This window comes from Aspergillus mulundensis (assembly GCF_003369625.1).
Source record: "Aspergillus mulundensis strain DSM 5745 chromosome Unknown scaffold_6, whole genome shotgun sequence".
Taxonomy (NCBI): Eukaryota; Fungi; Ascomycota; class Eurotiomycetes; order Eurotiales; family Aspergillaceae; genus Aspergillus; species Aspergillus mulundensis.
Window position 1 is genome coordinate 534099 of NW_020797894.1, and position 13087 is coordinate 547185.

Sequence of the window (13087 nt, forward strand, 5' to 3'; positions counted from 1 at the left end):
AAATAGCTTCATAATCATGGTCGGAGTTAAACGCCGTGTCGACGCCGGCGAAGACCGCAATGGGAAGCGGACGAAGACCAAGACCGCCGTCCCGTCGAAGGGCAAGTCCGCGCCGGTGAAAGCCCAGAAGAGCTCGAAGAGCGCACCGAAGAGCAAGGAATTGAAGTCTGGAAAGAAGGACAAGAAGGTCTTGAAGAAGAAGCCCGTAGAGGAATCAGAGGACGACGAGATCTCTGATGAGGATGATGATTTCGATGTCGATGATGTCGACGACTCAGAGATTGAGGACGTCGAGGAGGAGGATGTTGATATGGATGACGTTGACGAGGAAGACGAGGATGAGAGCGATGAGGAGGTCGAGGTCAAGGATAAGAAGAAGGTGAACCCGAAGGCTCAGGAGAATGAGGAGGCGAAGAGTAAGTTCTTTTCTTTTGGCACGTCCATTCATCCCAGCTAATCTGAACTGCGCAGAATCCACCTCTCGTGAATCGCACATCAAACAAAAAGCCCTCCAGCAAGAGCGGAAAGCCGCGAAGCCCAACGCCGACCAGATTGCCCGATCCAAGAAACTATGGGAGCGCTTACGCCGCAAGTCGCATGTCCCTCTAGAGGAGCGCAAGAAGCTGATCGCAGAGCTTTTCGACATCATCACTGGCCGAGTAAAGGACTTCGTCTTTAAGCACGACTCTGTCCGTGTTATTCAGACGGCGCTGAAATACGCCAACACCGAGCAGCGGCATCAGATCGCGCGCGAGCTGAAGGGTAGTTACGTTGAGTTGGCGCAGAGCAAATACGCAAAGTTCCTGATTGGCAAACTGATCGTACACGGCGACTCTGAAATCAGGGACCTGATTATTGCTGAGTTCTACGGCAAGGTCAAGCGCCTGATTCGACACCCTGAGGGATCATGGATCCTCGACGATATCTACCGGACAGTGGCAACTAAAGAGCAACAAGCGCACCTGCTGAGGGAGTGGTACGGCGCTGAGTTCGCCATCTTCCGAGATAACAAGAAGGACCAGAAACCCACCGCAGACCTCAAGACAATCCTCGAAGAAGACCCCGCCAAGCGCTCCCCCATTATGCACTTCCTCCTCGAGCTCATCAACCAGCTCATCCAGAAGAAGACCACCGGATTCACAATGCTCCACGATGCCATGCTCCAGTACTTCCTCAACACGAAACCCGGCACCACCGATGCCACCGAATTCATCGAACTCATCAAGGGCGACGAAGAAGGCGACCTCGTCAAGAACCTCGCATTCACCAAATCCGGCGCCCGCCTCATGTGCCTAGCCCTTGCCTACTCATCCGCAAAGGACCGCAAACACCTCACCCGCTTCTACAAGGACACAATCAAGATGATGGCCGGCGATCTGCACGGGCACCTCGTCCTGCTCGCCGCATACGAAGTTATCGACGACACAAAGCTCACGGCGAAGCTCGTCTTCCCCGAACTCCTGAACCAATCCATCGCCGACGAGGAAGCCCGCAACGAGGAACTCCTCTACCAGGCCACGGACCTGACAGCCCGCATCTCCATCTTATACCCCTTCGCCAGCGACCCAGAGAACGCCAACGCCAAGAGGCTGAAGTGGCTCCTGCCTGAGCAGGACTTTGCCGTCCTCGACGAGATCCGCGACATCCGTAAGGAGACGTCGAAGAAGGATCCCGCTGTCCGCCGCTCAGAGCTCATCAAGGCCGCCTCCCCGACACTCCTCGACTTCATCACCGCCCGCGCAGACACCCTCCTCACCAGCAGCTGGGGCTGCCAGTTCCTTTCGGAAGTCCTCTTTGACGCTGACGAGGCCAACGGCAAGAAGCCTGAGGCTTTATCCGCCGTCGCGGCCGCGGCAAAGTCCTCCGAGGCAAAGGACTCGGCGTTCTTCGGCCGGATGCTGAAGTCGCTTGTGCAGGGTGGACGGTTCAACGCCGCTGAGAAGAAGGTGGAGAAGGCCGACCCGCCGCTCGGCTTCGGGGATCTACTGTATGAGCAGATCAGTGGTGAAATCGTGGCGTGGGCCACAGGGTCAAATTCTTATGTCGTTGTTGCGCTGGCGGAGAGCGATGACTTTGCGAAGAAGGCTGAGCTCCTTAAGGCGCTGAAGAAGGGGAAGAAGGAGCTTGAGAAGGCGAGCAAGGGCGAGAAGGGGCCTGCTGCATCTGGGTCGAAGTTGTTGTTGGAGAAGATTTAGATTTAGGAGTTATATCCGGTTTATTGTAGACTTTTACATTTATTCCCTTGTTGTACAGAAAAGCATACATCTTATTCTTACGAGCTGTAAGTTATATCCATCTCCTACGGAGTACTTGTTCTTACTGAAGAAATATGTATATATCCACGAAAACAAAAAAAGCCATCCATAGACGCAGTAAACGAGCACAGGGTATAATCAAGAGCGAGAGCCTATGTACAACCATCCCGTTTTAACCCAATTGAAGAAGGAAAATTATCTATACAAAACATAAAAACCCAACCCAGTTAAGTTTCCAGTCGTAACCACGAGGCCTTCCATACCATGCCACAACCACCATAACATACACTCGCCCACCGAAGCCCAAAGCCCGTAGCCCGTACATGTTGAGCCGCCGGGCTGAAAAAAAAAAAGAAAGAAAACTGGTAGTTGTCGACGGCAACCCATTACCACCAATCCAGCGTCCAGCATCCGGGATCGAAAAAAAAAAAATCAGCAATGCCTACCCTACTCTCATTCCAACCACATTCAACATCACAACGCCCCAGCCCCCGAACCCTCAGGCGCATTCACCTGCTCCAACACAACAGCATAGAACTTCCCTGTGCCGGCGCCAACACCAAGCGTGGGATCATTGTACGGACCAGCCGCAACAATCGCCCTGGACAGACAAATTAGCACCCTCAAACCCAGCAACGCTACTACACACATCGGCGTGAGGGAACAAAAAGAAAAGACTTACCACCCTTTATACTTAACCCCATTGAAGATCTCCGTAAACGCCGTGATAACCCGCAGAGGCAGATCCAGTAAACTGCCGACTTTCAGACCCTCGGGCAGTGAGCCCGGGCCGTGGACCGGCAGGCCGAGCTTGTTGATTGGGAGGTATGTGAATTGCTGCGTGTTGAGCTGGGCGTGTGTTTGCTGGACGGAGTAGGGGATGTTTGGGTTTGGGGTCAGTGGGTTGGTGGGGGATTGCGGGTGTTGCAGGGGGGTTTCTTGGAAGATGAGGAGGCGGCGGTTTGTCATTCTTTTGTTTGTTCAGAGTATTTTTTTTCTTGATCTTGAAGTGGTAGGGGTTCTTCTCGAATCTCGACCAAGGATGAGAGAGATGATTGGATATAGGTGGGATTAAAGTATTGTGTTGTTTCAGTGATGAGGGGTATCGAGGGGTTGATATGATTCTGTTTTTCCTTATCGGGAAGGCTTGCAAATCGCGGGCCCGCGTTTGATCCACGCGCGTCGACACGTGCTGTGCTGACCCCTAACTACCCCTAGAATGATTTAGAAAAAAAAAACATGGTCCTCCTTGATCAATAACTAGGCTATATATATGGGTATCACAAAAGCACCACAATTAGAGATTAAGTATAAGAAATATCCGTCAGGTCAGATCAGGTATCAAGCTCGCCATCAAGCACGCGCCGGGCGGCCTCCAACCGCCTCCTCAGCAACCTCGCCTGCTTCTCGTCGTAATCCGGGGTTAACGTAAGTTCCTGCAAGTTCATGCAGACGTCGCCAAGGCTTTTGAACAGCTGCTCGAGCAGTCTCGTATCATCGTCGTTGATTCCCAAATGGCTGTTCGCGGAGTTGGGATGTGGACTTGCGGCCGCGCGGACTGTTGAGACCAGCGACGAGGCGAGCGATGTTGGTGTTGCGGAGCCGGTTGCTGCGGAGTCGGGCCGTTGAGAAATGACTTCAACCGCAAGAGATTTGGATTTGCGAGGAGTGCGTTCTGCCTCGGAGTCAATGTCTGTTGGTTCCTCGTCGTCTTCAGCATATGTATGGTTGAGTTCTGGGATTGTTAGCTTTGGGTTGCAACTTGGAGGTGTTAAGAACAAGCGTACCAACGTTGAATTTCCGGTCCCAGTACAGAACACTCTCAACATCGTCTCTGCCCTCGGCAGCGGTGGCAAAGGTCGCGATGGTGGATATCGAGTTGTTGCTGTTAGACCGGGAGTGCTTAATGGAACGCATAGAGCGGCGCTTGTTGACCGGCCGGGTTGTCTCAACAGACGTTTCCGACGCGTTGCTTTGCCGTCGGAGTCGTGCTTGAGTATAATTACCCAAGGCGCTATGCAGGATAAAGTGCTCGTAGTCGAAGGCGTCCTCGCGCTCCTCATGAGGGGTATCATCGGTATGTGGTACCCCGGGGAACGATTCTAGCTCATCCGCAGCAAGATCGTCGTCGAGAGGTTCCCGTAAGATCTCCTCCAGCGCCGCGCGGTCAATATCCTCCTCTGCATCCTCGTAAAGACTTTCCGCGGTCGAGTGGTCACTCTCATGGTCGGTTAGTTCAAAGGCTGCCACTATAGGGCCGTCCGATGACTGCACGGGCTCGGAAGATACGGTTTCCGGGACAAGAAGCGTTGAATCAGTATTGCTACTGGACTTCTGCCCGCTACCGTTGAAGTGGCTGTTGATGGGCGAGTCCATGTATTGTTCATACTCGGCGCTCAAACGCAGCGGGCTACGGCGTGCGGTGTGATCAAGAGGATTGGCATACCAATGGGTTGCAGCTGTTAAAGGGCTGGGCGTGCGCAGACTTTGCAGACTGCGTCGCCGCAGACCATCTTCCTGCGCCTTCACCTTCAGCGTCGAGATTTTGATATGAAGACCTTTCATTTGGTCCTGCAGATCGCGCACCTGCAGCTGAGACTGGGATCGAGAAGGAGGATCGTGTACCGGGTATGCGGTATTGAATTCTTCCATATTAGACGGTTTTGTCTCGTCTTCCTCTTCTTCAGACACCGGCGGGGAGCCAGAAGAGGCGCGCTCTTTCATAGACGGATTCGAGCCATGTTGCTGTATAGACGAGACCGATGCCCGGTGAGTCAGGTACGCTCGAGTGGGTGCGTAATGAAAAGAGCGCTCGCCACTATGAATGTTGGAGCTCGTGCTAGAGCCCATGGCGCTCATGGAGCGGGAGAAGTTCTTCACAACGGTGGGCTGATTTGACGGTAGGTTGGTCTCGCTGTAAACTCGCGAGTGCCGGTTGTTGGTCGTATCCTGCGAATTATATATCTGTCGCGACCGGAGGTTGGAGGACCTGCGGTCTGCCGCGCGATGAATCGACTGGTACAAGCCGCCAACGGGCTGTCCGAGACCAGGGGACGTGGATGGCACTGGCGATGACGAGGCGGACGGAGTAGTTGAGCGCATTGTAGATCGAGCTCGCGTTAGATTGCCCTCCATGAGCTAGAAAAATTAGCTACCGCTCTCGTAGACAAATCCGAATGTGTAAGCAACATACCGACAATCGTCTCTTCGCGTTCTCCAGAATCCGCTCTGCCTCGCTCTCCAAGATAACCGCGGATAGGTCCTCATCCGGACCCTCATCTTCATTGGCCGCCGGCGCGTTTGCGCTCGTCTGTGCCGTCTGTGCACCGCTGGACGGTCCAGGTCCAGGGGCTGCGCGACGGTCTTCTCTCGATCCACGACGCTCCTGCGCAGCCACGTAGGCTGCGCGCGCCTTTGTCTCATCCCAAGACGAAGTTTCGCTTGCGGCGCTGATCGTCGAGCCCGACGAGCTGCTGTGCGCTCTGTTTTCTGCACCTTCGGAGGTGTTGTCCGCCTCGCGGATTGAGGCCGGCGAATCCAAAACACGACTCTGCCGTGCCACTGTCATGCCCGGCGAGTTCCTCATCGCCCGGTAAGGCGACCCGGTCTCCTCCTCCCCTATGTCTGACAAGCGGCGACTGGCGGCATCGTGGTGACCTTCGTTCATCCACGTGTGTCGCGGAAAGGCTTTTTTCTGGGTCCGGGGCGCGCTAGTCCTCGTTGGGTCCAAATTATTATACCCGTTTGTGTAGTTCGTTCGGCTCTCGTAGAAGGACTGCAGGTGGGATAAGGAGGGCAGATTGAACGGAGGAGACGGTGTGGAATTCTCGCGCTCGTTGTCATCGAAGGGAAGGATCATGTCCGGGTTTGACAGGGTCGGCGACGGAGGAATGACCGGAGGAGGGTGTTGATGATGGGTCGAAAACATGGTGGTTTGATCTATCGATTCTGTCGGGCTGGATGATCGGTCGTTTTGGCAGCAGCACGAGGGACAGCTCCTAACGTGATGTAAACAAAGTCCGCGATCGTTCCCCCTTTTTGCTCCTCTAGGCGTCAGCCATCTGCAATATTGCTGCAACTGGGTCCCGGGCAATCGGTTGGCTTTGAGAGAATTTGAGCTGCAGGGGATCAGTTGCAAGGATTGTCGGCCAGACTGAGGCCTGAAAGAGCGACTCAGACTGGTACAAGTGACAAAAGAAAAGAAAGATGAAAGAAATAATGAAAGAACGGCGTGCCCACTACGGGACGGAGATTAATACAATATATAGTGATAATACAAGGCTCTATAGCACAGCGGCCAAATTATTAGAAGACGACAAGATAAAATCTGAATGATCCTGCGATTTTCCTCAGGGCGCTCTGAGTACTCCTGATGCGCCCCTAAAGAGGCAAAGATCGCGTCCAGTCAATTGGGGCAGTTTGGTAGCTTCTTTTAGTGAGGAGCTCTTGACTGCTTCTGGCTTCGCGCTGCTGATCGTCATATCGCACGCCGTTGTTGACTGAGGGTCGTCGGCCGAGGATATCCCCAAGACCAAGTAGTTTGATAGTCAGTAGTCCATGCACAGACTGCGAAGTGCATTAAGCAAAACACGCTTAAATGTGTTTGAGTATATTTCCATGTTATAACTGCTCATAGTGACATGGTTATCTACAGACGGCGAGCATCAGTTTGCCCCGTCTGTATACTAAACTTCTGATACACTTGACATTGTTTTATTCTTCCGCTTTCTTTTCCATAGCCCATGTCCCGCCATTAATAAACGTACACGTTATTAGAAGGTAAAAGGTAAAAAGAACTGAAAAGAGATAAGGCACAATCCGAGTAGCTCCGAGTACGACGTCCGATAAGCATGTTCATTATCACCATAGTCCTCCACTACTCACGCATAGACAGTTGGCAGCAACTTCGATCCATAACGGAGGTCGAAGGACCGGCAATCAGTCGGGTCGAACCCTGCAGTTTGGCGCTGCTCTAGGTAAAGTGCTTGGGACTCATTAGCATCACATAAAAGAAAATAAGGACATGGTGTAGCTTACGGGTGACCTTGATCATGTCGAACCAGCGGATGGCGTTTTCATCACTTCCCTCCACAGCCTCGAGGACCCCGCTGTCCGGCAGTGGTTTCGCCTTGGGTGGCAGACTCCGCATCTTCAACAGCATGTGTAGGATATCCGAGAAGCGGTCGCCTTGCGCCGCGTAGGACTGGGGCCGCTTTTCAAGGGGCCACCGCTGCGTGAAGTTCTCATCATCCCAAGACCGGAACAGCCAGCACGTTCTCTCCACGCAGTTCAAGAGAATCAGAGAAACCAGGAAGGTCTCGAACCAGCCGCTTTGCTGGCGCTGGAGGAGCCTCCTTTCCAAGTCATTCATTACTGACTTGCTCAGCGCCGCGGCACGCTTCTCGGTAGCTGCGCGCAACTGGCCGCACAACAGCGCGTATGACTCGGGATTGGTGATTTCGTCGATCGGAATACGCCCGTCATCAGTAGGCTGCGCGAAGGAGTAGGAAGCCGGTGGTAAGGACGGGTTGCTGAAAGTCTTCCAGTGCGTGTCGACATCAACCAGAATATGGGTGGCAACCCACAGCTCCAACACTCGTTCTAACAACAAATCCTGCAAAATGAATCAGTATGTATATAACGCAGTAAGCATGAGCGTCGTACCTTCTTCTGTGCGGCCAACTCTGCCGCTAGCATTAATGTTGGTCTCATGATGTCGGAAGCCTCGCGCTCGTAGAACATTGATCCAGTCTTCTTGATGTACAACTCAACCTTGCCGGGAATATCTTCCATATCGCTGTCTAGCAAGTAAACCTCCTGAAGGGGTCCCTGAAACTGCGGATCGTCCCCAAGCCCCTGGAGCTGGGGGTCGAGCGTTGACGTTGAAGTCTTGTGGCCCTGTTGTCCAGCAAGAGTGACAAAAATCAAGCTCTCTTCGAAATGAGTGACCTCGATACGGCCAGCAAAGACGTCAAATTTGACCTGATTTCGAATACTGCCGACGTCATGAAAAGCCAGGGTTGCGTGCAAATCTAAAACCTAGTTAGCAATGTCGGCGATTTAGCCGAGCCCAGTTCACATACTAGCATTGAACAGTTCGAACTCATCCGCGATTCGGGTGCGAATACATGGGTGTTTCCACAAACGCGCGCTTTCGACGCTGGCGCAGGTGGTACACGGGCTGTCGCCGGAGCACTAAACATGTAAGTAGAGTCGAATCAAACGGCGGACAGAGATACATACGGGCTTTTTGAGCATACGGCAGCGTATACACGCGCCTCGTTTCCTCACTTCTTGAACCTCTCGACGTCTCGCTGCGGAGAACCGACCACGGACCTTGGGTTTAGCCGGCTTGGTCGAATTGCCAAACTCGTTCACAAAGCCCTTGGTTTGGGAGGCGGGGTTCATCGCGATGGGGCGAGGAAAGGAGGCGGCGCGTTGCGTCGCTGCGGTCAGCGTCGGATCATGCTCCTGGAGGCTGTCGAACAGCAATTGTTCTTGAGTTGAGAGCTGTTGGTTCCATGCAGAACTCATCTTAGACAAACCGTCAGAAAGTCCAGAGCTAGGATCATGATCCAACGGGAGGCCGTGAGGTACCATTTCACTAGCAGATGCGGCGATCATAGACAGCTGCGACTGCCGAGAAGCGGCGGTAGGGTCGGGAGTCATAGATGTCTCAGGCAGGGGAGGCGATGCTGACGAAGGATCAAGTGAACCGGTAGGAGGAAGTGAGGGAATAGCCGTAGCGTCTGTAGGGGTGTTGGGAGAGACTGCGAGTAGACGATTCCTTCTATTAGCGAGCGTTGCAAACTGAAAACACAAGCTAGAAACCGACTCTTACCCGGAATCTTGACGTCCTCGTCCATCTGGTCAGACTGTGTAGGATGGCCCTGAAAACCCTCTGCCTCAAGCGCAGGGTCAACGACCACAGTCTTTCCACCAACAGTGACGGACTGGGGAAACGCAGGAGCCCCCCGCTTCGACTGGTCGGAAGCACCCACCTGTCGCGACGCTTCGGCCAGCACATTCAAACCGTCGAAGTTCTGGCGCGTGGTAAAGGAAACCTCACCGGGCTTTCCCTTGTTCTGTCCTGCAGCATTCGGGTCCTTGTTTTGGTCTCCGTCGGCGAGGTCTGGAAGCTCGTGAAGTCGCAACAAGACGCGTTGTCGGTCCCGCAACGGAATTGCGGTGCATTTCTTTACTAGGTGATTGGTGAGACTGTCGATGCGACCTTTGGGAAACTTTTCGCCGCATGCCTTGCACGTATGTTGATAGCGGTTGCTGGCATCTTCGAGCTTTTGGCCCCGAATGAAGAACTCGAGGATGAGCTGGTTGGGTTTGCGACCCATGTTGAATCGTGTGGCAGAATTAACGGAGGCGGAGGGAATGACTCGAGACCAACTCGCAGCCTCAAATCTTAAAACTGAAGCTCGAACAGATCGTATACAGTCGCTACACTCGATAGTCCCGCAAAACTCGCCTCAGTAAGTTGAGAAAGGGGGAATAGCAGCAACGCACACAAGGAGGAGCAGATGGAGGATGGCAAAAAAGTGCGGGCGGTGCGATAGTGTGGGAAGTCAGCGGCCACCACCGAAAGGGCGAACCCTTTGAAAGGGGTGATTCAGTGAAATGGACCACGCCGATAGCCAGAATTGATGGCAATAATGGCCTGAAGACGACAAAAAGCCGGTGAAGTCGAAGAGGGGGATGGAGAAAGAAGAGCGCTGGATGGCAGGCAGAATCGGTGATGGTGGGCAGAATATGACCGATTTTCGACCTCTAATGACTAAATCTCGCAGGGGCGGTCTGTGTGACCTTCACCGCAGCATGGCGGTGATGAGATCGGTCAGAGAGGGAAGAAATGTCTCCAGTGTGATGGAGAGAAGAGAGATGATGAAAGTGTCAAATTTTGAGAACACCCTAGACTCTAGAGAGTGGAATGTGCCTTCCTTGGAATGGAACTGACAGAGTTTCTGTACCACACGCAAAAATACATACACAGACTACACAGCAGCTTGCTCCTCCCTCAAGATTCCCACTCAGTGACCGCTCCTTCTTGCTGGAATAAACCACGTCGCATACAGCAAAGATCTGACATTCATGCAAAAAACAAATATTACTGATTTCATTACTGCATTAATACTTGAAGGATGGCCTTCGTAAACGTACGATCATGTACTATCCAGAAATCACCACTTCAAAGGATAGATAGGTAGTAACGATGCCAGACCACGAATATCACCCACCATGCTTCATAAGTGGCAGCTGCGATATGGCAAGTGCCAAAAGCGCGGCAAACTGGACACTTCAGCAGATGCGATGCTCTGGAGGACGCCAGGGTACCCCCAGGAGCTCGAATATGCGCTCTTCGCTCCGGCTCTCGATCAATCGACCGGTGTTGAGTTTGGCCCGTTGAGGGCCACGCACCACATCCGCATAAAGTCCTTTCTGGTTCAGCCGCATACCTTTCTTACTTGCGAGTAGTCTGATACTGCGATTGAAGATATCATTCCCAGTGAAATATACCAAGGCTGCTCCTAACTCGGACCCAGGCACGAATAGAAGGTCGATACGCCGCCAGAATTGTCCGCCCGGTAGTTTGGATGCGCCGTGCCATTTTGAACCGTCTTCTCGAGACGTGGTAGCTAGACCGGTTTGGAGAAACCCCTCCTCGAAGAGTTTCGGCACAACAATGTCCAGCATCATTGTTCGAATCTCATCGATCGTCGCATCAGATCTTGTGATGAGCAAATCAATGTCGCCACAATCGGCTGCTCCGCGCCGGTAAGAACCCCCGATGATAACTTCCATTTCAGGACTTTCTTTTTGCACCACTCGCCGCACATAGTCTCCGTGTTCTTGTACCTCGCTTCTTGGTATCCGCTGCGAAAAGTCAAAGTAGTGTTCCAAACCGATGCGCTGCGACTGAGTGAGGGTCGCCCTTGTGCGCAAATCATCCAATGACTTGTAACCTTGCGCTATCCATCTCGAAGCCACGGCCAATCCCGCCCCATAGACACCCAGGAAGGTCTGTAGTAGACGGTCCTCGGCGGTATTGCTTGTGTTTTCCAGGCGACGTAGACGATTTGTGAGCACTATTTCCTCTATTTTGTCTGCTAGACGCTCTCCAATTCCAGGGATTTGAATGGCATCTGCGCGGTTTGTCACCTTCTTTGGCTGACTGCGTAGAGCACTGATGGCTTTCCGATAGGCCAGGGTGCGCCACTGGTCAGCAGTTCGAGTGTAGTATTCGAGCATATTTTGCAGTACCTCGATTGTTTTTGCATTTGGGTTCTGCGTCACGGATTTCGAGGTCAAGTCATGCTTCTGCATGCATCGGAACGATTTCTGCCATGATCCTCTTGCTTCATTCTCATCACGAGACAGCTTCCTTCTCTTAGACTTCGCCGGTGGAGGTTGTGAGTTGTCAGTTTCATTATCAGAGTCCCCAGCGGGAGCATCGTCATCTGAAGGGTCCAAAGGCTATTCCGAGGTCAGAACATAACAGAGCAAGATGGTTGCAGACAGTCTTACCAGGTGTTCGGTGGCTTTAGTCTCCTCTATCACAAGATCCAGGGCGTCACGTTCACGTTCAGCAAAACTGTCGGGAACCATCTGCTTGTTGGCTTCGTCCGGAAGGTCGAGTACCGGCGCTGGTTCTGGTGTGGGTTCTTCTTGTTCAAGCAGCTGGGATGATCTCTGAGTTTGGGGCAACTGTTTTCCTTCTGGCTTCAGAGGCAGAGACCCGTCGGTGACAGCTGGTAGTTCTTCCGGCGGATTGCTTGGTACGCTAGGTTCGGATGAAGGAGCACCTTTGACTTGGAATCGAAACTGTGTCACCTTCGGGATGCTTCGCCATTTGATGCAGTCCGCAGGATAACTTTCATTAACCACAGCGATTTCAGGCTGCAATAGTTAGTGATGAGATGGGACTAGCAGGATGTCATGCACGAACCGGAACTGTCTCCATCTTCAAGTGCTTCAGGATGTCATCATATTTCAGCCCTTTATCAACAATGATGTGCGTAATATCGTCTCTCCACGTCTTGGCCCATAGAGCTCCATATTCCTGGGCTCTCTGGATACGCACCCGTCGTAGGGGAGAAACGTCATTGTTCGGGAAGAAGACTATATCAGAGAGGGAGGTCAGTCAAAGCACTCATATGATCCGCACCTGAGGAACGTACAGAATACAAGGCCTTTGAGGATCTGCTGCTGCTCAGGGATTATCTTCGCGGCTAAGACTCCTCGCTTGCGCTTTCCAGAGGCATACTTTGCTGGACGTTTGGATGATCCCATGTCGCTCTGTACATTCAGCTCGTTGCCTGTAATCTCAGTGATGGAGGTAATAGAAGAGACAGGAGACAACCTGCCGGCAGCGACAGGAACATCTTCTAAAAAGGATGATTTATATGAGGGACTCCGAGGATAAAAAGAGTCGGGAGACGAGTGAATCCCACCATTCCGCCGTGAAGTTGCTATGAGACGGTCAAATTCACCCTCGGATTCATCACTAGGGCAGTCCAGCTGCTCTAAGCGCATGAAAAACGCCTCTTTATCCGTCGTCATCTGTGGCATATCCGAGTTGGTGAATAACCAGGCATCTATACGGAGATACTTGAGCCATAAGTGAATAATATCCCGCCAGTTGCCTGGCGACGGCGACGGCGACGGGAGTTCTCGGAGAATATAAACTGTGTTTTTACAAACTCACTTTAAACTCACACAAGTCTTGCGTGTCCGAGTCCACACGGTCCAGGTTGTAGGCAGCCACCCAGGACGTGTTGTGCCGCGGAACCATCGCCGAGTCACGTGTAGCAATTAGGTAGGTA

The 13087-nt window shown here is 52.7% G+C and overlaps 5 protein-coding genes across 5 annotated transcripts; 1 reads left to right on the forward strand and 4 right to left on the reverse strand.

Moving 5' to 3' along the window:
- Positions 1–16: 16 nt before the first annotated feature.
- DSM5745_06396 (uncharacterized protein) lies at positions 17–2195 on the forward strand (the record flags this gene model as incomplete). The annotated part of the gene is made up of 2 exons (XM_026748412.1): positions 17–416; positions 472–2195. 2 exons carry the CDS (start codon positions 17–19, stop codon positions 2193–2195), a joined length of 2124 nt encoding a protein of 707 aa, XP_026602716.1.
- Positions 2196–2729: 534 nt separating this feature from the next.
- Positions 2730–3224, reverse strand: DSM5745_06397 (uncharacterized protein; the record flags this gene model as incomplete). Its single annotated transcript, XM_026748413.1, has 2 exons — positions 2730–2856; positions 2938–3224. The coding sequence occupies 2 exons, from the start codon at positions 3222–3224 to the stop codon at positions 2730–2732; spliced, it is 414 nt and encodes a 137-aa protein (XP_026602717.1).
- A 365-nt stretch (positions 3225–3589) lies between these two features.
- On the reverse strand, positions 3590–5922 carry DSM5745_06398 (uncharacterized protein; the record flags this gene model as incomplete). Its single annotated transcript, XM_026748414.1, has 3 exons — positions 3590–3990; positions 4043–5393; positions 5449–5922. The coding sequence occupies 3 exons, from the start codon at positions 5920–5922 to the stop codon at positions 3590–3592; spliced, it is 2226 nt and encodes a 741-aa protein (XP_026602718.1).
- Positions 5923–7135: 1213 nt separating this feature from the next.
- DSM5745_06399 (uncharacterized protein) lies at positions 7136–9604 on the reverse strand (the record flags this gene model as incomplete). Its single annotated transcript, XM_026748415.1, has 6 exons — positions 7136–7239; positions 7293–7869; positions 7920–8287; positions 8339–8450; positions 8499–9025; positions 9097–9604. The coding sequence occupies 6 exons, from the start codon at positions 9602–9604 to the stop codon at positions 7136–7138; spliced, it is 2196 nt and encodes a 731-aa protein (XP_026602719.1).
- A 958-nt stretch (positions 9605–10562) lies between these two features.
- On the reverse strand, positions 10563–12824 carry DSM5745_06400 (DNA-directed DNA polymerase IV; the record flags this gene model as incomplete). Its single annotated transcript, XM_026748416.1, has 4 exons — positions 10563–11738; positions 11790–12161; positions 12211–12383; positions 12443–12824. The coding sequence occupies 4 exons, from the start codon at positions 12822–12824 to the stop codon at positions 10563–10565; spliced, it is 2103 nt and encodes a 700-aa protein (XP_026602720.1).
- Between the last annotated feature and the right edge of the window lie 263 nt (positions 12825–13087).